We start from the raw sequence: 22,491 nt of genomic DNA, 5'->3' as shown, positions 1-22,491 counted from the left end.
GAAGTAAAATGAGACCATTCAATGCCATATATTGTGTGATTCCACTTACATGAAATGTTTACAATAGACAAATCTGTGAAGATGGAAAGCAGATGAGTGGTTGCCAGTGACCGTTAGGAGGGGCAAATGAAGTATGATTACTAATGGTCCCTTTCTGAGGTGATGAAATGTTCTGGAATTAGGTGGTGAGGATATTTTCCCAAATTTGCGAACAGATGAAAACAACACTAAATTTTACACTTTGAGAAAGTGAGTTTATTCATATGTGAATTATATATCCATAAAAATTTATAAACTTAAAAAAGGATGAAAGCATGTGACCATTCAGAAAATAACCGGCTTTCAAGCCACAGCTATACAGTGTCAAGCATTCAAAAAAGAAAAGAAAAACTACTGTGGAAACAGAGCCCCATCTCACTGTGACTCATGTCTGCAGATTATTTCTGAGATTCCAGCATTTCACCCTCTGCCATGATGAAGAACGCAACGGGATGATGTAAAAGTTGTAACTTTTTATTAGTCACTCTGTAGAAACTCAGGGTCTGCAAGAGCAGCATCTCCTAAAGCTCAGTGCCTAGTTTTGGATTCCCTTCACGGGTCAGGAAATGTTTGGTTCTGGCAGGTTTCCTCAAGAAGAGTGCAAGTACACTGGGCTAGAAACCAGACGTGCAGTGGGACCAGTGTTTCCTAGGTAATCTTAAACTACAACAGATCTCTGCCCTGGAGTTGAGACACCACTGACATATATTATCTACTTGATATTTATGTCTCAGAAAATAATATCCATTTTGGAATTTTTTCTTAAAAACTTTACTCCTAAAATCTGAATATTTGGTCTGGAAATTTGGGGTGATATGTAAAGAAAGATACTCAGTTCATAAAGTGATAAGGAAAATCCACCTTTTCTTTTTAATATTTTAAATTTTTTTCTCTTTTTTGGTTAAGAGAAACTTAAATCATCCAAGAGTTGAACAGTCTTTCATTTTGGTCAAATAAGAAAAGGAGAAAAAAATAATATGATAAAAGGTCTAAACTAGCTTTCAGTTTCACTCATAGGTCTGGGAAGAGTGACGAAGATGAAACCCACCTATCCCCTCCACCCCACCCCCCAACACACACACACACACACACACACACACACACAGACATATACACACACACACACATTGGATTGCAGTTATGCATGTTTCATATTTAATATTGATAAAACCTTTCATGATAGAACAAAGTAACAGTGAAAGTAATGATTTTACTAGTTAACTAATACACACTGAAGAAGCTTGAATCTTGTGTCATACTCTGCTGCCTCTAATTTTGTGTCTCTAATCTTGAGCTTGGCAAGCTAATAACCTAGCTAATTACAGTTATGTGTGAAATAAGTAGAATAGAGGAACTCTGATGAATGAAGTATATTCACCATGGTAGATTTATTCCCTGGTGGCTCAGACGGTAAAGCGTCTATCTACAACGCGGGAGACCTGGGTTCAATCCCTGGGTCGGGAATATCCCCTGGGGAAGGAAATGGCAATCCACTCCAGTACTATTGCTTGGAAAATCCCATGGACAGAGGAGCCTGGTAGGCTACAGTCCATGGGGTCACAAAGAGTCGGACACGACTGAGCGACTTCACTTTCACGTTTATCTGCTTAAGAATCTTTTAAACTTCCTAATTCTGAGGTATAAACCAAAAAATTGATGTTAGTAGAGGTTGAATTTTATGTTATTCATATTACTCATCCAGAGATTTGATAAGTAAGGTCATTATATAATAATGGATATTTATAATAATGAACTTAAACCTTTGGAATCACAAAACTTTGAGTATTGTTTTGTAACATTTAATTTAGAATGTATTTCCATTTATTCTTTGAGATTGCATAATATATACAACAAAATTTCCAGACCAGTTAGTTAAATAGAACTAAATTCTGAAAAATTTGTTCAAAGAGAATTTATTATAGTTTGAAAAATACCTGTTTTGGTATATATATATATATCTTGCAATAAGTTTTTTTTGGTAATATTACAGTATTTTCAGTTCAGTTCAGTCACAAAGTCGTGTCCGACTCTTTGCAACCCCATGAATCGCAGCACACCAGGCCTCCCTGTCCATCACCATCTCCCGGAGTTCATCCAGACTCGCGTCCATCGAGTCCGTGATGCCATCCAGCCATCTCATCCTTGGTCGTCCCCTTCTCCTCCTGCCCCCAATCCCTCCCAGCATCAAACTCTTTTCCAATGAGTCAACTCTTCGCATGAGGTGGCCATAGTACTGGAGTTTCAGCTTTAGCATCATTCCTTCCAAAGAAATCCCAGGGCTGATCTCCTTCAGAATGGACTGGTTGGATCTCCTTGCAGTCCAAGGGACTCCCAAGAGTCTTCTCCAACACCACAGTTCAAAAGCATCAATTCTTCGGCACTCAGCCTTCTTCACAGTCCAACTCTCACATCCATACATGACCACAGGAAAATCCATAGCCTTGACTAGACAGACCTTAGTCGGCAAAGTAATGTCTCTGCTTTTGAATATACTGTCTAGGTTGATCATAACTTTTCTTCCAAGGAGTAAGCATCTTTTAATTTCATGGCTGCAGTCACCATCTGCAGTGATTCTGGAGCCCAAAAAAAATTAAGTCTGACACTGTTTCCACTGTTTCCCCATCTATTTCCCATGAAGTGATGGGACCGGATGCTATGATCTTCATTTTCTGAATGTTGAGCTTTAGGCCAACTTTTTCACTCTCCTCTTTCACTTTCATCAAGAGGCTTTTGAGTTCCTCTTCACTTTCTGCCATAAGGGTAGTGTCATCTGCATATCTAAGGTTATTGATATTTCTCCTGGCAATCTTGATTCCAGCTTGTGTTTCTTCCAGTCCAGCGTTTCTCATGATGTACTCTGCATATAAGTTAAATAAGCAGGGTGACAATATACAGCCTTGACATACTCCTTTTCCTCTTTGGAACCAGTCTGTTGTTCCATGTCCAGTTCTAACTGTTGCTTCCTGACCTGCATACAGATTTCTCAAGAGGCAGGTCAGGTGGTCTGGTATTCCCATCTCTTCCAGAATTTTCCGCAGTTTATTGTGATCCACACAGTCAAAGGCTTTGAACAAATGTGAAATACATTGTTTCAGAGAACATTTTTACTAGGAAGCTTAAGATATATACATGCATTTATTTCCAAGTTCCTTGGCAGCTGGGCACATTTCAGACAATGATGCACAATATGTCTTTGCAAAAAATACAAGGAAGGAAACTTAGAAAAAGTAGACCACCCAATCAAATTCTTTAAAACTGAGGTATACCCTTTTCAAATTGGTGTTCTTTCCTTTGCTCCAAGTAACCTTATCTGTGATAAGTTTGAATCTGGATGAAATTAATATAAATTCCTTCCAAAGTTGGAACTATTTCAGGTGCTTAATTTTATGTAAAAGTATTACATATTTTGTTTAGGAGAAATAAATATTGCTTGGGATAAAAAACTCATTGGGACAATGACCAAATGTATTTTTCTTCATATCTTCATGTTATCTAGTAAAACTCTTTACTCATGATAGACACTCAGTAAATGGATACACATGTTTAACTAAACTGGATGTATTGGTATGAATTAGACTATTAGCTATGAACCACACTCAAACTAGAATTGTGAAGCATAATTAACAATTATGCTTCATAATTGTGCTTAGACTATCATACTCAGGTTTTGTAATATATATAAATATACACATTAAAGTATCATTAAAAATTATTATGTGTGAGCATTTCCTGAAACATATAATAGCATCAGTACAGTGGAAAGATAGATTCGCTTTAAAAAGCTACAAACATTTAAATTGGTGTTTTGCAGAATGGTTTCACACCACTGTATATGGCAGCCCAGGAGAACCACCTGGAAGTTGTCAAGTTTCTCCTCGACAATGGCGCAAGCCAGAGCCTGGCCACAGAGGTAAGACACTTTGGTTCTTTTTGTGGGTGAGTTCACATGTTTATAGGGATTTTAGAAACCTGAAGTTGTATCATTGAGAATCTGTCCCGCTGGTATTTCATTACAGTTGTATATTAATGTGTGGGCTCATACGTTTTTATGAAATACATTAGAAAAGGCTATTGTTAGTCTTTCAAGAATCTTCCATGCCTAGTTGCCCTTTCTGCTCTTAAATGCCTGGCTGTACCCTCTAATTGAGCTATTTGTTTACTATTTACATAATTGCTTGAGAGTACTTTTCTCCTTCTTTCGATTTTGCGTCAAAGGCAGCCACTGTTTTGAAATATTTTTTGTGATAGAACATAAGTTTTAAATCTGTTTTTTCCAGATTTAAGTTAGCATAATTATAATGATTGGATTTATGCATTTCTAAAATTAACTAATTAGATTTAACTCATACTTCTAAACAAAACTAGTATATATTTTTGAAGAGTAGATAAAAGCAGGCTTTAAAAAAATTGCAATCATGAATAAGAGAGTTATTAAAAATAAAGTATTTAAGTCACTGATACTATTTTAGGTAATGTAGTTTATTTTTGAAACTAATCTGGATGGAAGATTGTGATCCCTTGAAGTGTATCACTGGAAATCTATTGCTAATAATAAAGGACTACTGCTTGTGTACTCTTTATTTTTAACAAAAGAAAGAATTAGAACAGGTGGTTATCCCTGTCATAAAGCCAAATTCTCTGATTTTCATTCTGAAGTGTTTCCTGAATGGCGCAAGAAAGATGTATATCATTGGGATTATATGCACAGGGATTGCGTATAACCTTGCCCAGCTTTTGAGATCATGCCTTCCAGGAAAACCAGGAGATAAATGAAGAGGCAGTTAACACACAAAAATATACAAATGACCACAAATGTTTGAAAATACCTCATCCTCCCTTATAATCAAATAAATCTTAATTTATTAATCAGACAGAGAATGAGATCCAGTCTTTAGTGCATGAGATGAAGAAGAAATTCAAGGGGTAGGAAAAATTGCAACTTAACTACTATATTGGTGACGTTGACAACCAGTTGCAACACTTTTATAGAACACTTAGGGTTAACTATCCAAATTACTATTTATACACCTTTTTGCTTATTAATTCCACTTCAAATAGTTAATATGACATTATATATTGGAAGATAATACAAAAAATAGTTATTATATAAGAAATAACAACATAATTAGTAGTAACAATATTTAAAAACCAGGAAGAACCAAAGGGGAAGCTATTGGATAAATATTGCTTTACTTTGACAGTAAAATGGTACTCTGCACTAGCAACAATGAGGGAAGACTCTTATGTACTAATACGGGAAAATGTCCATAGTGTACTGTTTCCAGTGGTTTTATTCTGAGAATTCGGAGACAGCCTCACTTTTCACTTCCTAGCCTTCAGTTCTCTTGGGGACTTTTATCTTGAGAATGGATTTTTTAAAATAATAATAATATCCTTAGAGCTTGGTAGTAAATAATGAATGGCTGATGGCAGAGTAACCAGCTTTTGTATGCACAAAGCACTGGCTCTCCTCACACTGGGGAGAAGGTAACCTGTGTGAGTCCCTCAAATATGACATGTGGGTCACCTCATGCTTTTCAGGGAGGATGGGTATAGGAGCCAGGGTTGGTGTAGAAGAGAAAACCCCTTCCTATTTTTGGATGGAAATACTATGTAATATAAATATCCTGATGACAGCAATTCCGTGGTACTTTTTCATCTGTGAAGGGCAGGTAGTATTCTTTTTTTAGGCTGTGATGGGCAGATCACTGAGTGTCTCTCCTTTAGAACAAACAAGACCAGTTTACCATTAAAAGACTATAAAATTACCTTGTCAACTAATCATCAGTAACTCACTGGTTCTCTGTGTTTTTTTTAAGCTTTCAGGCCCCCCCAAAAGGCACTACAACTGACTAAAAAGGAACATATGAGATCCTCAAACAACAAATTTAGTCTTTTAGCAGGAAGATAGATAGATATAGGTAGATTTGTACGTAGATGGATAGATAGATATTTGATAGATTTTTTTTACTGCTTTATATTACTTTACTTTCAAAGGTTTTTTTAGCTTTAAAAAAATAAATGAATGAATGAGTGTTCCAACAACAAATCACATCCATGTCTTCAGGAGGGATTTGGTGCCATCACCACGTACACAACAGCTATCTGATTATCTAGAGCTATTTGAAGCTTTGACTGAATTTTTATCTCTTGTATTATTAGGACTAGAGAATTAAAAGAACAGCAAGAAATAAGATGTTTCATTCACATAATGTTCTAATTGCAATTTTGCTTTCTTACTAGCAATAATACTGGTGTCATTTACACAGAAGTCTGTATTTACAGAATGAACAGTAATGACCAATGAAAGGATTCCTTAGATGAAAAAAAATTTAACAGAATTTTCAACTTATTAGATAATATGATATTGTCAAGTTCCTTCAATACAGTTTTTTCCATATGCTCCTTGTATATATGTATGAGGTCTGTGGCATGGTTGTGTTTTTCAAAACTTTCCTGTATTACTGTGTACTGTGTATCCTGTCTTTGCATGTATATCTTCCTTCTTTGGCTAATCAAGATTTTGAAGCATGAGGTAAATTTATTTGTTCACTGATGGCATCTATTATGTGCCAGATACTCCAAACGGCAGTGAGGATACATGTGGAACTTCCATCATATTTCCTTTTGGCTTGTATTTTTCTCTTAAGAATATCATAGAGCAAGCTACACCATTCAAACTTGGTTTGGAAACAAAATCTGGAGCTGCTAATTTTAGCTATTAACACCTTAGGACTGGTATCTTTGTGTCTCTAATTGGTTTATGCAAGAAGCACATCCTTGTCAGTGCTAATCGTCTTAGCTGCAGTTGATTTTCTGGTACAAAATAGTTTCCTTTATGTTTAGGCCTTATGGACTGAAACATTCCTATGGGTGGAAATGTAACCACTTCATTTTGCTGCAAAACAGAAGTGAGCTGTCATTTTTACCCCTTAGATTTTGCTCAGGTTTTAAAAGTGAGGTGCAACGTTTAACTTTTAACACACAGCTCTTTCCTTTCACTATTCCATTTTTTAGATGTGTTTTTCTCTTTTGTGAAAGTAATATATTAAGTAAATGAGGAAGTGTTGTAGCCACGTGTTCCAGGAAACAAACTCACTCAGAAGGACAGTGCAGATAGTGGAGTGCAGTTTATTATACCAGCGGGCCCACGGCAGAGTCTCCTCTTAGCCAAGGACCCCAACCAGTTTTTGTGAAAACCTTATATACCTTAAGTGTACGTGCCCAAAGCCACCTCCCCAAGTTCCCTGAAACTAGTCTGAACAAAGGAAGAGAAAGAAACAATCAAAGTTAACCCGTGATTCATATGCCTTAAGCCTAGGTAGTTAACAGTGGACAATTATTAATAGGCCTATGGTCATACCCCAATAAGCATAATAGAATTTATGATTCTATTTGGTTACACAGATGATTAGGGTATTCTTTTAGGCAATGGAGAGTCTAGGTATGAGCCCTGGGGTTCTTCCATCTGGGGGGCCTGGTTTTCCAGTGGGTGTGTCGTTTCCATAGATACTGGGCATATAGCTCAAAGTCCACAGTCCGGCCCAAGATGGAGTCCTGCTTTCAAGATGGAGCCTGTTCTGTCTGTTTCTTCCTTCAGGAGTACAATAAAAAGAGAAAAGAAAAAGCCACAGTTAATTGTCCCTAGAGATAACATTCTGTTTATCCATCCAGATTTTTTTTGTCCATATTCACAATACGCATGTTTCTCTTAGTGGAAATGAGATCATGCATTTTCATGGTAATGCTGATTCCTTTTCCCGTAACAGTAAATTACACTTAAACTTTGTACTTTAACCTGTGGTGGTGTTTTGGTGATGTCTAGGTTATATCCAACCTTTATTATTAATGGTTGCAGAGAATGTCCTTCTGGTTACATTGATGCTTATCCTCTTCCACACTTGGGTCTTTCTGGAGAAGTTGAACAGACCAAGTGGAACTGCAGTCAGATCTTGAAGCTTGGAGTGTAGATAGAATTTGTGTAGGTAAAGCAAGGAGGAGGACATTTCAGAGTGGGGCAAATAGCCTGAGTTTAGATGCCAGGGTAGAGACAGTAAGGAGAATGGAGATTTATACAAGACTTATATGAGAAGGGCCCGGGCAATGCTGTCACTTAGGTGCTTGGGGGCTGATATTTTACAATCCTTGAATATAAATATACTGATTTGCATTCAGCCAAACAAGTGCTAGGAGCGCTTATCTGTTTTCCAGCAAGGAAAACAATGGTGAAAGTGATCTTCTAGGAAAACCAATAAGACATGAATATGCAAGTAACTATGTGTTTTCTTTTTCCCTTACAAGCACTCTTCCATTAGAGCAGTCCTTGCTTTGTACCACAAGGAGTATTATTTGTACTACAAATAATAAATATGATTTACTACAGATAATAAATATCATGATCTGAATAGAAAAATAAAGTAACCTACTTGCCAATTGTCTAGCAAAAATGACTTTGAAATGTTCTTTTGAGTGTGCGATAATTAAAGTATTGCAGATTTAAAATGTGGGAGCCAGTCTTAGGATATTCAGGGACTTCCCAGGTGGCTCATTGGAAAAGAATCCATCTGCCAAGCAGAAGATGCAGGTTCGATCTCTGGGTCAGGAAGATACCCTGGAGAAGGAAATGGCAACTCACTCATTCTTAATTGGGATATCCCATGGACAGAGGAACCTAATGGGCTGTAGTCCGTGGGGTTGCAAAGAATCAGACACAACTTTGCAGCTAAACAACAATAACAACAACTCAGGATATTCTCCTCTGTGCTTTCTTTTTTATGGTCAGTAATGCTAGATTTTCCAACTGCAGTGAAATCTGTAGCTGTCTTCTCTTTGTCAAGTCCCAGGGCAATGCAGTAGGAAGACTAACTGTACAGATATGTGTGTATGTCTGAATTGCTTCTAGTCATGTTTTATATGGTCCATTCTTTTATTGGTCAGAGAAGCCAAGAGTCTTTCGTGTATACCTTCCTTAAAACAGCAATGAGTATAGTTCATTAATTCACATGTAGTAATTGTGTACCAGATATACACTAGGTTGCAAGGTATAGTGATGAAGCAGACAAGATATACTAGGCAACAAAGTACTGGATAAAACAGTTTGAAATAATGATGGAAATTTACCTTTAAAATTATTTTCTGTTTTGGGGTGTATGTATATATATATGTATGTATGTATGTATGTATTTTTTAATATCCTTCCACATATATGTGGAACTACTTGACTATGTCAGCTTTAATAACTGTGACCAAAAATTGACACTCGATCACCTCCTTACTTGTTAATCCAGAAGAAAATGTCCACAGGGGCCAGTCTTGACCCATCGTCTGTTTGCAGGATGGCTTCACACCATTGGCAGTAGCTTTGCAACAAGGCCACGATCAAGTAGTGTCACTTCTGCTAGAAAATGACACAAAAGGAAAAGTGCGCCTTCCAGCTCTTCACATCGCCGCCCGGAAAGATGACACGAAAGCCGCTGCCCTGCTGCTGCAGAATGACAACAATGCGGATGTGGAGTCAAAGGTGAGGCCCTGGCAAACACACTAGGCACACGGCATCCTCCTCCGTTAGGCACCCAAACGTGAAGAACGCCTGGGCTCCCTTTGGGCATGCTTACGCCAAGCACTTAACTGCGCTGAAAGGAATAAAATCGTGCCCCCAAGACATCCAGTTGAAGGCGCAGCACCCCTACCCTTGGCATCTACAGCTGGGAGGGAGCTGTGGGTGCTGCCCCATATGTACTAATAGGTGGCCACCTCAACAGAAATCAATCGAGAGACACCCGATAATGTCCTTCCTTTGAACATGTATTTTTAATGTATTTAGCACTTCAGTTCCAACATCAAGGTGAAAAATTAGAAAATGCTAGCCACAGTGTGTGCCAAATAAATTTTTGGTTGCTATCTAAGACGGCAGGCAATACACTGAGTATTGATCAGCTGCAGAAGGCATGCCAGCAGCCAGAGTCCCAGCCAACAACTCCCATTGTCTGGACACACATTACTCACAAGTGTCTGTGAAGGAAACGTGGCATTTGGAATAGGCCCTCGTGTAGCCCTTCATTCAGTCTAGCTTTCTTTCTGTGCCTTTTGTGCTGCCATCAGAGCTTCCATCTGCATTACCTAGCTGTCATGAGCTTTCTGCCATCCATGATCACCGATAGCAAACTAACCGTTCATTTTTTCCTCCTCTTTGCTTCCAAATGTGTTAACCTAGATGGTGGTGAATAGAACAACAGAGGTATATATATATATATATGTATATCCGTGTACATTTAATCTATATCTGCATCACCATTTTCCCATTCCTTAGTGCTGCCGCCTCGTTTCTTTCCCTTCTTCTTTGCATTGCCGTCTGTAGGCTAGATACCTGCTTCCTACCCCCACCCTCAAAGTAGCATGTGCCAGAGGAGATAGTAGTTTGATTACCAGGGCTTTCTGCAGCTGAACCTGGTGTTTGAAAGGAGGAAGTATTAGGCATCCTTGAAACTTAAGGGTACTACAATAGAGTCCTGTGACATGAAGCATCTTGACACTTGAGAAACTTCTCAGCTCTACCTACAGCTGCAGACAACCCTGTCATTCTACTCATCTAGGACTGAATCTTCAGATTTCTGCATGACACTCGCCCTCAGTGGTGTCAGCAAAATGAAAGTTACCTCGGAAGGGTACCCTGTGACCCACCCTTGACAAGAATCAGTCAGACCGCTAGCATGGCTGAGAAGCTTGCTGACGACTTAGAAATGCATCTAGTTCCTGTAAGGTTGAAATCTTTGGGGACTAAGTAAATCGCTGCATGTTTTAGCATTTTTCAAGGAAGTAAAATGATCTTGGTATGAACAATCCAGAAAAAGGGGTTATTGAATAGGCATTTGCTAATAAAGAGACCAGCTTGTCAATTTCTTTATGAAATGCATTCACCATGATTCAAGACCAACTGTAATAGCACCTCTTCCCCCCAAATTGCTTTTATCATTAAAATTGGCTTTTACTGTTGGTTAATTTGACTCTATATTGGATATATAATACTAGTGAAATTTTGACAGTTTCAATGGACAGTTCTACCATCAATAATACAACAGTGGTACTCATCGAACTTTCTGTGAGCTATCAAGATATTTCTTGTCACCCCTATTTTGACTTTTGGACATGTTGGCTTCTGTGTAGTTCTGCTCCCAGATTACAAAAATGGCTCAGTCTCCACCCTTGGTTCCTTCCTGGCTATTCCTCTCCCTGTGAGTCTGGCATCCCTTTGAAATCCTATGAGCAATTGGCACTAATGGAAAGAAACCTAGTACAGAATGGAATGCGGACCTCAGCATATTTTGCTTCCTCGTTTTGATCTGGGCAGGGTTGTGGTATTAACATGTGAGACAAGAGGCCAGCAGGGATCAGTTGAACGTCTGCTGTGTTTTCTTTCCAGAGTGGCTTCACTCCGCTCCACATAGCTGCCCACTATGGAAATATCAACGTAGCCACATTGCTGTTAAACCGAGCAGCTGCCGTGGACTTCACTGCACGGGTAAGAGTGCTGCAATCTGACGTGCCCTCAAAGCATTTGAAACGATTCTTGACCCTACTCCCCCAGCATGAGGAGGCGGTCAGGCCAGGTGACCTCCAAGGGTCCTCCCCGTCAGCGGAAGCTGTGTTTTCTTCTTTTCCTAGTGCACTTTCTTGCTTGTAGACAGGTATGCCTATTTTCTAGCAGGAAAAGAAAACCAAGATCAGAAGTGGGAATGGGGGTGTGTGATAAATGAGTGACATATAGATGTGATGTGAATAAGCACATCTGGAAACTACAGGCTGTGCCTCCAGGCTGAAATTTCTGAGTGTGTATGAAATGGGTCTGATAGCACTAACAGTGCTGTAGAAATCAGGGTCTTGATCTTCCAGATGGGAATGAACTGTATCTGAGGCCCAAATCTCAGAACCCAAGTAATAGAGGCCACCTTTTGCTCTTATCTTCTATCCCCTATACACTTTCAGAATGTGTAACAAGATTCTGTAACCCGAATAAGTTCATATTCATAGCTAAAGGAATTACAGTATCACATGTACCCCTGGACAGCAACTCAGAGATCCAGAGTAATAGGGCTCTGAATGCAGAAACCAGGCTTGGGCTGGGCTTGATCGTCAGCAACAGTATCATCAGAAATAGAAGCAAAGCAGGAGGCAGAATATAGAAGTGGTCAGATGTGGGGACTCAGGATTCAGACTCCCTGGCCTCCTGTGTTGGATTTAACTTTTCTTTCTGTGTCCATCAGTTTCCTCACTGATAAGATGAAGTTAACGTGGATTGTGAAATTAAAGAACAAATCGTAATAATAAGATAACATCAGCCCTCCTGCCCTGGGTCACTGAGAAACAGGGGAGTGTGGAGAACGCTTAGCACAGCGTCTGACGCATCATCACCAGCAGCAGCAACACTGTGATTTTGAACATAGGATTTGAAGTATTATTTTTGCTAAAAACCTCACTTGTTAGGGGAGAAGTGGCAATAGACCAGATAGGGAGAACGATCATAATACTGGTACTAGCAGTAGCTGTAGCAGCCGTAAAAGTAATGCCATCTTTGAAGCAGATGCCAAGCTGAGCATTTTTATTTCATGAATTCTTATGTCAAGAAAAGTGTTTGTGTCCCTGTTTTACAGAAGGGGAAACCGAGACTTAGAGACAAGAAATAGCTGGTCCAGATGATAGAGCTAGCAAATGAGAAAAGGCAGAATTTCGGCCCCAAAGCTCTTCACCCCTTCAGTCTTCTGTCTCACTCTGATGATGTTAGGGGTTCATTTTTCTCATCCTTCCGATAATTCATTAATCCTATAAAAATTAATAAGAGCTAACATTGTACTAACATAAAAGCTATTTCCTATCCGATTGTCTTCAGCCTGCTAAAAGCTTTTATCAGTTTAAATAAGGCAGCTCTTGTCACTCTAGAGCTGTGAGTGTTCTTCTTGCATTAATAGCATCCTTGGGTTTCAGCAGACCCAAGGGCTTGTGTGACATTTAGAAGGACAAAGCTAAGCACTTCTTTAAGTCATGTATAAACAGGGCATGCCGATGTGTAAAAACCCCGTGTCTGTAAGATGCATTCTTCTGGTTTCATTTCTCTAACTCACAGAAAACCTCATTAAGTCGCATCTTCTAATTAGGACATTTGGAAAATTTATGTCAGGGTAGTGTTTGAAGTTTGTCTTGGTGCCATTGTTCAGAAATTTCCTGATGCTGCTGAAAATAAGATTGGGACAATGTTTAAACAATTTAAGAGGACAAATTATAGTATTTTCAGCCTCCTTCAAGCAATTCCAAAGCATCCATTTACATTAAAACAATTACTATGGTAATTACAAATGATGCTAATTTATCGATTAAAGATCAGTGGAGACCTCAGACCGTTGTTGTTAACCTTGTCTGAATTACCATATGTGATTTAAGATAGTTGCATTGTGCCTTTGTTTAAAATGTTAAATTTCAGACCTTTTGCTGACATTTACTCCCAGTCATTCCTAATTAGTGAGGCCTCGTAGCATTCTGAGCTAAAGGCTGTGGCAGAATTTGATTGTACTTACTAGGATGTCTGGACTGTTGCTCATACTGGAAAGCCCAGCTCCCCTCTGCAGTGGCTGACGGATGGCTTGCTGTAGGAGGTCTGAGCTGGACTGGTCTTCATGAAGAGCTTAATCAGAGGCAAGTGCTAGTTGCCTCCACAAGCACATTGTGGGTTCCAAATCTCTAGTAATATTATATACTAATCCAGCATCCAGCCTTTTGTGTTACAGGGTCCCCTCCCTTCCCACCTTAAGCAGGGTCTTCCTAGGTCAGAGTTCTCTCAGGAATGTAGCAGAAACAGCAGGTGAAAGTAAAATGCCCCGGAACACAGATGGGATCTGATTTTGCCTGGTCAAAACAGTAAGGGATCAGTAAGCCTCAGTTGCTGAGAACTAGCTGCAAATCATAACTGTAAATCATGTTCTTCAGGAACCAGGTTGAGCTAGGGGTATTGATTAGAAAGTTAGATGTCAAGTTAAAAAAACCACAGCAGCCACCTTTGTCTGAGGGAGGCCGTGATGTCTGCTTCCTGGCTGTGACAGATCGCTGAAGAAAGGCAGATACAGTCTTGAGGTTCTTTATGGGCTGAGAGCATGACCTCGAGAATGGATGGCTACCTGCTGGCAAAGAGAAGTGGGGATAGCAGAGGGGAATCACCCTTCTGGAATCATTTCCTGCACGCAGTCCACGTATATGTCCAAGGCTGATAGGAGGCAGAACCAAACATGGTGTAACTCAAGGTAGAACCCAGTAGAACGGATTGCTTTCTCTGCTTCTTTGTAGTGCTAGCTAATTTAGGCAGCAAGAAAGCTGATCCTAGCCAGTGTATACCCGTAGTATCAGTGATGGTAACTGCTTCACAGCATGATTACCTGTTACATTAATACCTTTCCTTAGATTTTTATTATGATGTAAATTTGGACGTTTGTATTGTAATTCTGCCATATATATGTAAGATATCCTGTCTGACGTCTTAAATATTTCCTTTCGGATTATCCATGGAGACCTGTTCAGCCTCGTGGGTCTGCTGCAGGGAGTAAATAGAGTAAGTGCTGAATACCGCAGTGCAGCGTCAGCACACTTTACACTCTGCATTCATGTGCTGAGATGGCCTTGACACCATCTGAATTTATGCGTGACCCTTGCTCCCTTAGCAAATTATCCTGGCTCTCTTGGGAAAGAGAATGTGACTAAGACACACCAGAGCTGCTACTGATTGTCATTCCAGTCAGGAGCATTTATGCACTTTAGTAAGTAAAAGCCAAATCATATTATTGGATGCCTGCAAAATTCCTTTTTATTGATTGAAGAAGATAGATGAATACTTTGCTGGCTAAGAGTTTTTTCATCAAATGTAATGGACCACCTAACTTAATCTTCACTCTTGTCATTGACCTTTCTCTTGTAAATTATTATTTACCTTCCCGTTTGGGGAAGATAATTGAATAGAACATCCTTCTATTGGTCTTGGTATGTAGTACTTTTTGGTTTTGATCTCTGAAAGGATTAGGGATTTTATGTGTTTGAGTGTTATACCTCATTTGTTTCCAGAAGGATTTCAGGAGCTTTGCAAAGTAAGACATGTAAGAAGGAAAAAGGAAAAGTAAATGTTACCAAGCAGCTAGAAAAGACTAGTGAATACAGCTGGAGAATAAATGTAGCCTCTAAGCACTTTGATGCATATCAAAGTATTAGTAGAAGGGAAGCACGGGTTATATAGTTTTCACTTTTTGACAAAGGAAATCTTAATTATCTATAGAGTCACTTTGTGTGTAAAATAACTCAAATACAATTTGTGTGCCATGTTAATCCTTCTGTTAAGAATAGTGAGTTTGGGGGACTTCCTTGGTGTCCAGTGCTTAAGACTACTGTGCTTCCGTTGCAGGGGGCATAGGTTCAATCCCTAGTCAGGGAACTAAGAGCTGCATGCCGCACAGTGCAGCTAACAAAAGAAAAGAAAACTTAGTGAAGAATGATGAGTTTTATAGTTGATACTATCTTTAGTAACTACATTTCAAAAAGGTTCAATTCCTACTATCCTATACAGCCTAAATCTCCATCTGTGAAGGCGCCCTGTCCAGGGATGCTGAGAGACTGTGGCTCAGCTATTTAGCTGAGTGATGTTCTAATTCCATGTGATAGATCTTGGCATCTGTGTCACAGTTAACATGTCCGATTGTACTGCCTTTTTAGATGTTTTGAACAGTTTTAGCAGAGGCTTGGCCACTTTTAGAACTCAGTTAAGTCATAAGAAAGGCTACTTTATCTAAAGTATCTTAATTTTTGATTAAAGTGAGAGCAGTGGTTTTAGACAGTTTAACTACTAACCCCATTGATGGTAACATACAAGTGTCGGATTTTACATTCTACCCAAATAAGAGGTCGACATGGGGTCAGCATGATGTCTATGGATAAACATTATCAGGAGATTTCCTTTCTCAGTTAAATTCCGCCTAGCAAATATTAAAGCGCTTCTGCTATAAGCTAGACCTGGAGGTTCAGACTCAATTAACCCACTGTCCTGATGCTATTAAATTGTTGAGGCCCCAGAATGCTCAACCATACAACCAGACTCTCCCCTAATTCTTTACTAAGGTATGTGCATTATCTGAGCAGTCCTGTTCAGGCTGAAGTAGAAGTATCATGAAGTAGGCCTCCCACACCCCGTGCTTTGCCTCCCTGCAGGACTTAGAGCTCCTCAAGGGCAGATTTATGTGCTGCTACACGTTTTGGAATTCCTGGTGTATAACCCAGCACCTAGCACTGGGAAGGACTATTATTTTGGGTGGGCCAAAGAGTTCATTCGAGGTTTTCCGTAACACATTATGGAAAAATCTGAATGAACTTTTGACCAACCCTGTATTTATTGAATTCAAGAATGAACGAACAAATAACTGTCAGGGCTCCTTATCCACGACTCCTGGGCACCCAGTACCTATTTAAACCTGCTTTCTTCAAGCCCCAGCCCTCTTCCTGACCTGTCAGAATTTCAGACTGAGCTTCAGCCTGGCGTCAGGGTCCCACTTCCCAAACTGATATGAGCTGCATTAAGGGAGATGAGAAATCCATAGGATTCTAATAGCGAGGTATAGGCAAGTGCACCAAACCCAGGTCTTGACTGTCAGACACTGAGAGGCAAGTTGATTTCTAACTGAGCAGCATAGTTGACCTTGGAAGACAAACCTAGGACAAAGGGTCAGTCACCAAGAGCTGCTGCCAAGCTTTGTTCGGTTAAGTGTGTCTGAAGTAGCGCCTCAGTTTATGAGCTATCAAGGCCACTGCCAGACAGAGCTAGGAATGGGCATCAGCTACTCAAACATGGAGAAGGAGAAAAGTTGAGCATAGCTCCAGCAGGAAGGTGACTTTTTTGTCATGTGTTTATAAGGGGCGAGGGCTTCTGGAGACTTTGCTGTGATTTGTATGGCACTATCACTCAAGTACATTAAAAAAAATATTTTCCCTGCATTTTACAGTCCTATTTTTTAACTAGATGTCATTCCTTAACTTGGGTTGAGCCTAAACACACACACACACACATACATTCATTTTTATTGATATGTGTTTTCAAATATAATACAGTGTTTATCTCCTAATATAGGCTCAATAGCATTAAAGATACTTTTTTAATGGGTTATATAACCCTCCTTTGGAATGAAAATGAAGATTGGGGAGCACTTAGCAAAGGAATGTGAGTTATGGGAAAGTCACCATGTGGTTAATTCATGAAGCATATTCTTGTTGCCATGGTGATATTAACATCTCAGGAAGAACAAAACCAGTACGGCAAGGGCAGAGTGGTGCGTGAATAGACCTTTTATGGAGGACTGCTCTAAGCACGCCGTGCACTCTTATTCCTGCCTATTCCATTTAATTCCCCAAATGCCACATCATAGGAGGTTTGCCTATGTAATTTTTTAAGGGATATTTTTATCTTAAATCCATTAGTACATGGAGCTTGCTAACATCTTACTGTGTGGTTTGGGATCTGCGCTGTTCTTGCTTGCAAAGGCGAAGTTTCTAAGCTGTAGCCGTCTGAGGGGAGGAGACGCGTCCTCAGATACATGCAGGAGCCCATCCTGGCCGTGTCATCAGTCATTGGTCTGGTCCAGAGCAAGTCTCTTCATCATCCAGCTGCAGTTTTCTAGTCGCCAGATGAGGGAGAGATCAGTCGACCACTCGCCCTTCCCTTCTGCTCGACCACCTTGTCTGACAGTGATGGAGGCCTTTCGCCATAGAGAGTCGGTGTAGAACAGTGTCAAAGCAAACAGCCTGGCAGTCAGACTGCTGGAGTTCCACACCGGTACTGTGTCTTAGTTCATATGCTCCTGGGCAAGTTATTTATGCTTCAACTTTATCATCCATAAAATGGGTCCAACCCTAGTATCCCATGCACAGCATCCTTGTGACTGCACAAAATGATCCATATAAATTGCTCAGCCTGTGGGCCAGTGTTCTAGCTACATTTGTGGTGGTGGTGATTAATGCTTGCCTCTGCAAGGAGACCCATCATTGTAAAACACGTCCACCTGTCCAGGGTGACACGTGTCAAACACGCGTCTTGGTGGTGTCATGGCTACTCTCTCAAGTACGTCCAGAGCTAGTCTGACACGATGCTTCCCAGAATGTTGGAGTTACTGTTTGCATCCACGTTTGTCAGCGTGAGGAAGTCAGCCTTTGCCAAGCTATTAATATGGTATTGTCGGAGACAGTAAGAATACCAATACAAAAAAAATCACAGAAATTGGAAAGTACGTATTTCCCTTTGTTTCACTTTTCCTCTTTGAGTATACACCCTGCTCCCTACAGTGCTGTTCTAGAATTGTTGCTCTGAGAACATTTTTAAATGACCCGAATAAATCCTATTTTGAAATTCTGTGAAATAAAGTTCTATTAAGGTAGGAGTTAGCAGAACTCATTTTATTCATTTGCACTTTAAAAGGGAATTATTCATTAACGGTAGAATTTTCATTTCCTCCAGTGAGTGCAAATAGCAGCCGAGGGCCACTGCACCGCCCCCCAACCCCCACCCCTGCTGAACATTTGGACCATTGTTCACGCTCCCTGTTGTCAGAAGGTACTCTTGGATGAACTCAAGTACAACCTTGCCTTCTCCCGGGCATCATAGTTCTTCCATGAGAAAGTCTTGTTCTTCTTCCTCTGGTGGTTTGAAGAATATACAGGAAGGGTGAAGGGACACTTAGAGGGAAGCATTTAGAACTTTGTAGAACCAAAATGTTGCAAGAGGTGAATTTGGGGACACATGCACAATCATCTGGAGAAGGCGATGGCAGCCCGCTCCAGCACTCTTGCCTGGAAAATCCCATGGACAGAGGAGCCTGGTAGGCTGCAGTCCATGGGGTCACTAACAGTCGGACATGACCGAGTGACTTCACTTTCACTTTGGAGAGGGAAATGGCAACCCACTCCTGTGTTCTTGCCTGGAGAATCCCAGGGAAAGGGGAGCCTGGTGGGCTGCCGTCTATGGGGTCGCACAGAGTCGGACACGATTGAAGTGACTTAGCAGCAGCAGCAGCAGCACAGTCATGTAAAGGCTCTTTCCCAAATCAAAGTAGTAGGTTGCAAGAAAACAAGTTCAGGTAGGAGATCAGCCTGTCCCTGCGTAGTTGAAAAAAAAAATGTAAAAGCTAAGCTGGGATGGTTGTAAAGGGATTAGAGTGAATTCCAAGAATTGGAGACTGAGGCCCATTTGTACGTATGAAATGAGGCTGGAGATGAATGGCGAGTCCATCCCAGTGGGAGGGGACTCCCTGAAGACCCAGCTGGACTGAAGGCACTGGTCTGGATCCTGAAGGTAGAAGGGAGTAATTGCAGGGTTTGGGGTTGGTTTATTTGTTTGTGTTTTAGATAATCAGCATAATACATTTTGTAAGTTGGAGGTATAAAAGGTGTTAGTTTGTATATTACAATCCAGCTACTGCAGTTGTATTAGCTAATAGCTCTGACATGTCACGTAATTATTTCTTTGGAGGGTGAGAACAATCAAGATCTATTCTCAGCAGCTTTGAAGTTGGTAATACAGTATTGTTGACTATGATCACTATGCTGTGCATTAGATCTCCACAACTTATTTATCGTTCGTACCTATAAACAACATCTCTCCAACTCACCCACCACCTCCAGGCCCTGGTCCCCACCATTCTACTCTCTGTTCTTAAAAGTCATTGCAGGACTTTAAATGGAGATGTGGAATGATGGCTGGCATGTAACAGGAGAGGGCTGGGATGGCTAAGCCCCCTTCAGAGACATCCCCATGCCAGTAACAGTGTCCCAACCAGAATGCCAGTGGAGCCAATGCTGTTCCTTCAGAGATAGCGCTGCTGGATTGATCATCTTTCTGTAGCCGAGAGATGGAAAGATGGGAATGTCCCCAGATGGGGAAGAAGAGGCTAGCAGTTCGGACTCACTCTGGGACTCCTCTGCAGAGGGCATCAAGCTTCCCGTATGGTGCGTCCCTCAGAGTGGTTAGACTGGGAGACTCTGAGGGTCTTTTAGCTCTTATTACCAAGAATTGAAATGTGAGGTGGAAATAACTTATCTAAAATTCAGATCAATTTAGGAAATAGCTTTCATTTATTACTAGGTACTGTAGTAAGTTTCCTATACATTATTTCATTTATTCCTCACAGTCATCCTGTGAGATGCGGGTATGGGTTTCATCTTACACCAGAGAGAAAGACATTAAATAACTTCTGTTTCAATTAAATCATACAGCTTCAAGGTGGTGGAGCTTGAGCTAAGAACAGCAAACTAAGTCAGTCAAGTAAAATTAGACAGTACAAACAGTCAAGTGAAATAAACCGCATTCAAACTATGCAGTTCATAATATTCCAGCATTGGAGGAAGTGTGTACCAGGCTTTGGACTTAATCCAGGGTCATCCCAGGAAAACCAGAACCGGCAGTAGCCTTTCCTGGATCGGCTGGCTGTTTGTTCTCTGCCTGTGCCAGCTGCAAAATGAATTCAATATATTTTTAAAGACTTGGAAGGTTTTTTTCTTTTCATTTACTAAAAAACTCCATCACGTATTTAAGGATGTTTTAATTGAAAGACTGTGAAAGTGTTAGTCTCTGAGTCATGTCTGACTCTTTGTGACCTTATGGACTGTAGCTCACCAGGCTCCTCTGTCTGTAGGATTTCTCAGGCAAGAATACTGGAGTGGGTTGCCATTCCCTGCTCCAGGGGATCTTCCCTACCCAGAGGTCAAACCCAGATCTCCTGCATTGCAGGCAGATTCTTTATGGTCTGAGCCACCGGGAAAGCCCTGATTGAAAGATTAGCAAACTTTAAAACTGACAAATGGTCAGATTCATTTTTAAAGATAATACATTCACATTTCCGCTACATTTTATTTATCATCTCTATCAGTTCTGCATTGTTGGATTCCTAATGATCATGCTTTGAAATAGACTCTTAGTACTTAGAGACTTAATGGCTATATGACAAAAAGGTATCATACATTTCCCTCAGGTGATTCTTCTGATCAACCATATTAAACAACATGGACTGAGGCTGTGCTATAAATGAAATCTTTATGTAAAGTGTCTAAAATTGAGTCATAGAAATCTCATTCTTTTGCTTATAACAACTACCTTTATATTTATAAGCCCTTAATATTATAACCTTGAATTTCTATCATATTTACAAAATACTTTCCTACAGTGCCATCATTTGAGTCCCACAAGAATAGGTATTTTTACAGATGAGAACTGAAGTCCCAAGAAGTTCCTTGTTCCAGATCCTACTGAGCATAAGATGGAAGAATCAAACATTTGAATCAGAGCTTCTAACTCATTTTTATGCCTCAGTTTATGACCATCAGCCCCCAGCTTGGTGCCAGATGGAACCTGAGGCTGGAATGTTGGCCTCTGGGTAGCTGTGGTCTTCATGGTGCTCAGAGGAGCTCCATCTCCTTAGAACAAGTACATTGCACATAGATAAGGCCATCTGCAGTAAACTGGCTTTTTTTTTTTCATATCAACGCATCATTCTTTAGGAATTTCAAAAACATTATTTTCATTTTTTAAGATGTTTGAAACTTCAGCGAGAATCTGATTTATTGGAAGGCCAAATGAGGGCAGGATAGTTGAGAAACTGACAGTGCCATGTTCACTGACATCTCCAAACCCTGCAGAGTGATTTACTTTCTGGAAGGGAAAGAAAAATATTCAACACAGAAATTAGTTTCATATTTATCAGAAATGACTTGAGTGTGGAAAATTTATAACTATAAAGTATCTTCATATATTTGTTTTTAAGAAATTTTACTAGTAGAGTAAAAAGATACACTGTTTTAAAGATGGACTAGTTAGAAAAAAAAAGAGATTGTTTTAGTAAAGTTGCAGCATTCATTAGAAAGATTCCTGGAAATCTAATATCATTAACTCATTTTTAGTTATTAAACATTTAAAAACAACTTTCCTCAATGTATAGAAAAGAATTTATTATTTAATAATTGGATTTTTCATCCCCACTTTGGTTCAATTACTATATGTCCCTCTCGTCTTAGGTACTTACAGCAGGGAAGGGCTTTCTTTACTATCAACACAGAGCAGGCTCCTTTTGAATCAGCACTAATAGTGATATAATCAAAGAAATATGAGATCCATGAGTTCTTTAAAATGTCAGAGTTGAACTAGCCACTCTTTTAGAGACTGAATATTTTTATAGCGTGTGTGTGTGTGTGTGTGTGTGTGTGTGTGGTGAAGGGAAGTATATCATCTATACGTAGGGTGCCAAGCAAGGAGAATGGGCTTCTCTGGTGGCTCAGTGGTAAAGAATCCATCAGTCAGTTCAGGAGACACAGGTTCAATCCCTGGATCAGGAAGATCCTCTGGAGAAGAAAATGGCAACCCACTCCAGTATTCTTGCCTGGGAAATCCCGTGAGCA

General features: G+C 40.0%; 1 protein-coding gene across 16 annotated transcripts in view; it reads left to right on the top strand.

The window, feature by feature from the left end:
* Positions 1-22,491, top strand: part of ANK3 (ankyrin 3) — a 755,525-nt gene that overhangs the window by 510,806 nt on the left and 222,228 nt on the right. For all 16 annotated transcript variants that reach the window (XM_060406459.1, XM_060406456.1, XM_060406452.1 and 13 more), the window contains 3 exons: positions 3,851-3,949; positions 9,374-9,559; positions 11,459-11,557. In XM_060406459.1, coding sequence (XP_060262442.1) covers positions 3,851-3,949; positions 9,374-9,559; positions 11,459-11,557 — 384 coding nt within the window. The remainder of the gene's footprint in view (positions 1-3,850; positions 3,950-9,373; positions 9,560-11,458; positions 11,558-22,491) is intronic.

Source organism: Ovis aries, chromosome 25 (assembly GCF_016772045.2).
Source record: "Ovis aries strain OAR_USU_Benz2616 breed Rambouillet chromosome 25, ARS-UI_Ramb_v3.0, whole genome shotgun sequence".
Lineage (NCBI taxonomy): Eukaryota > Metazoa > Chordata > Mammalia > Artiodactyla > Bovidae > Ovis > Ovis aries.
This window is presented reverse-complemented; position numbering and strand designations above follow the sequence as displayed.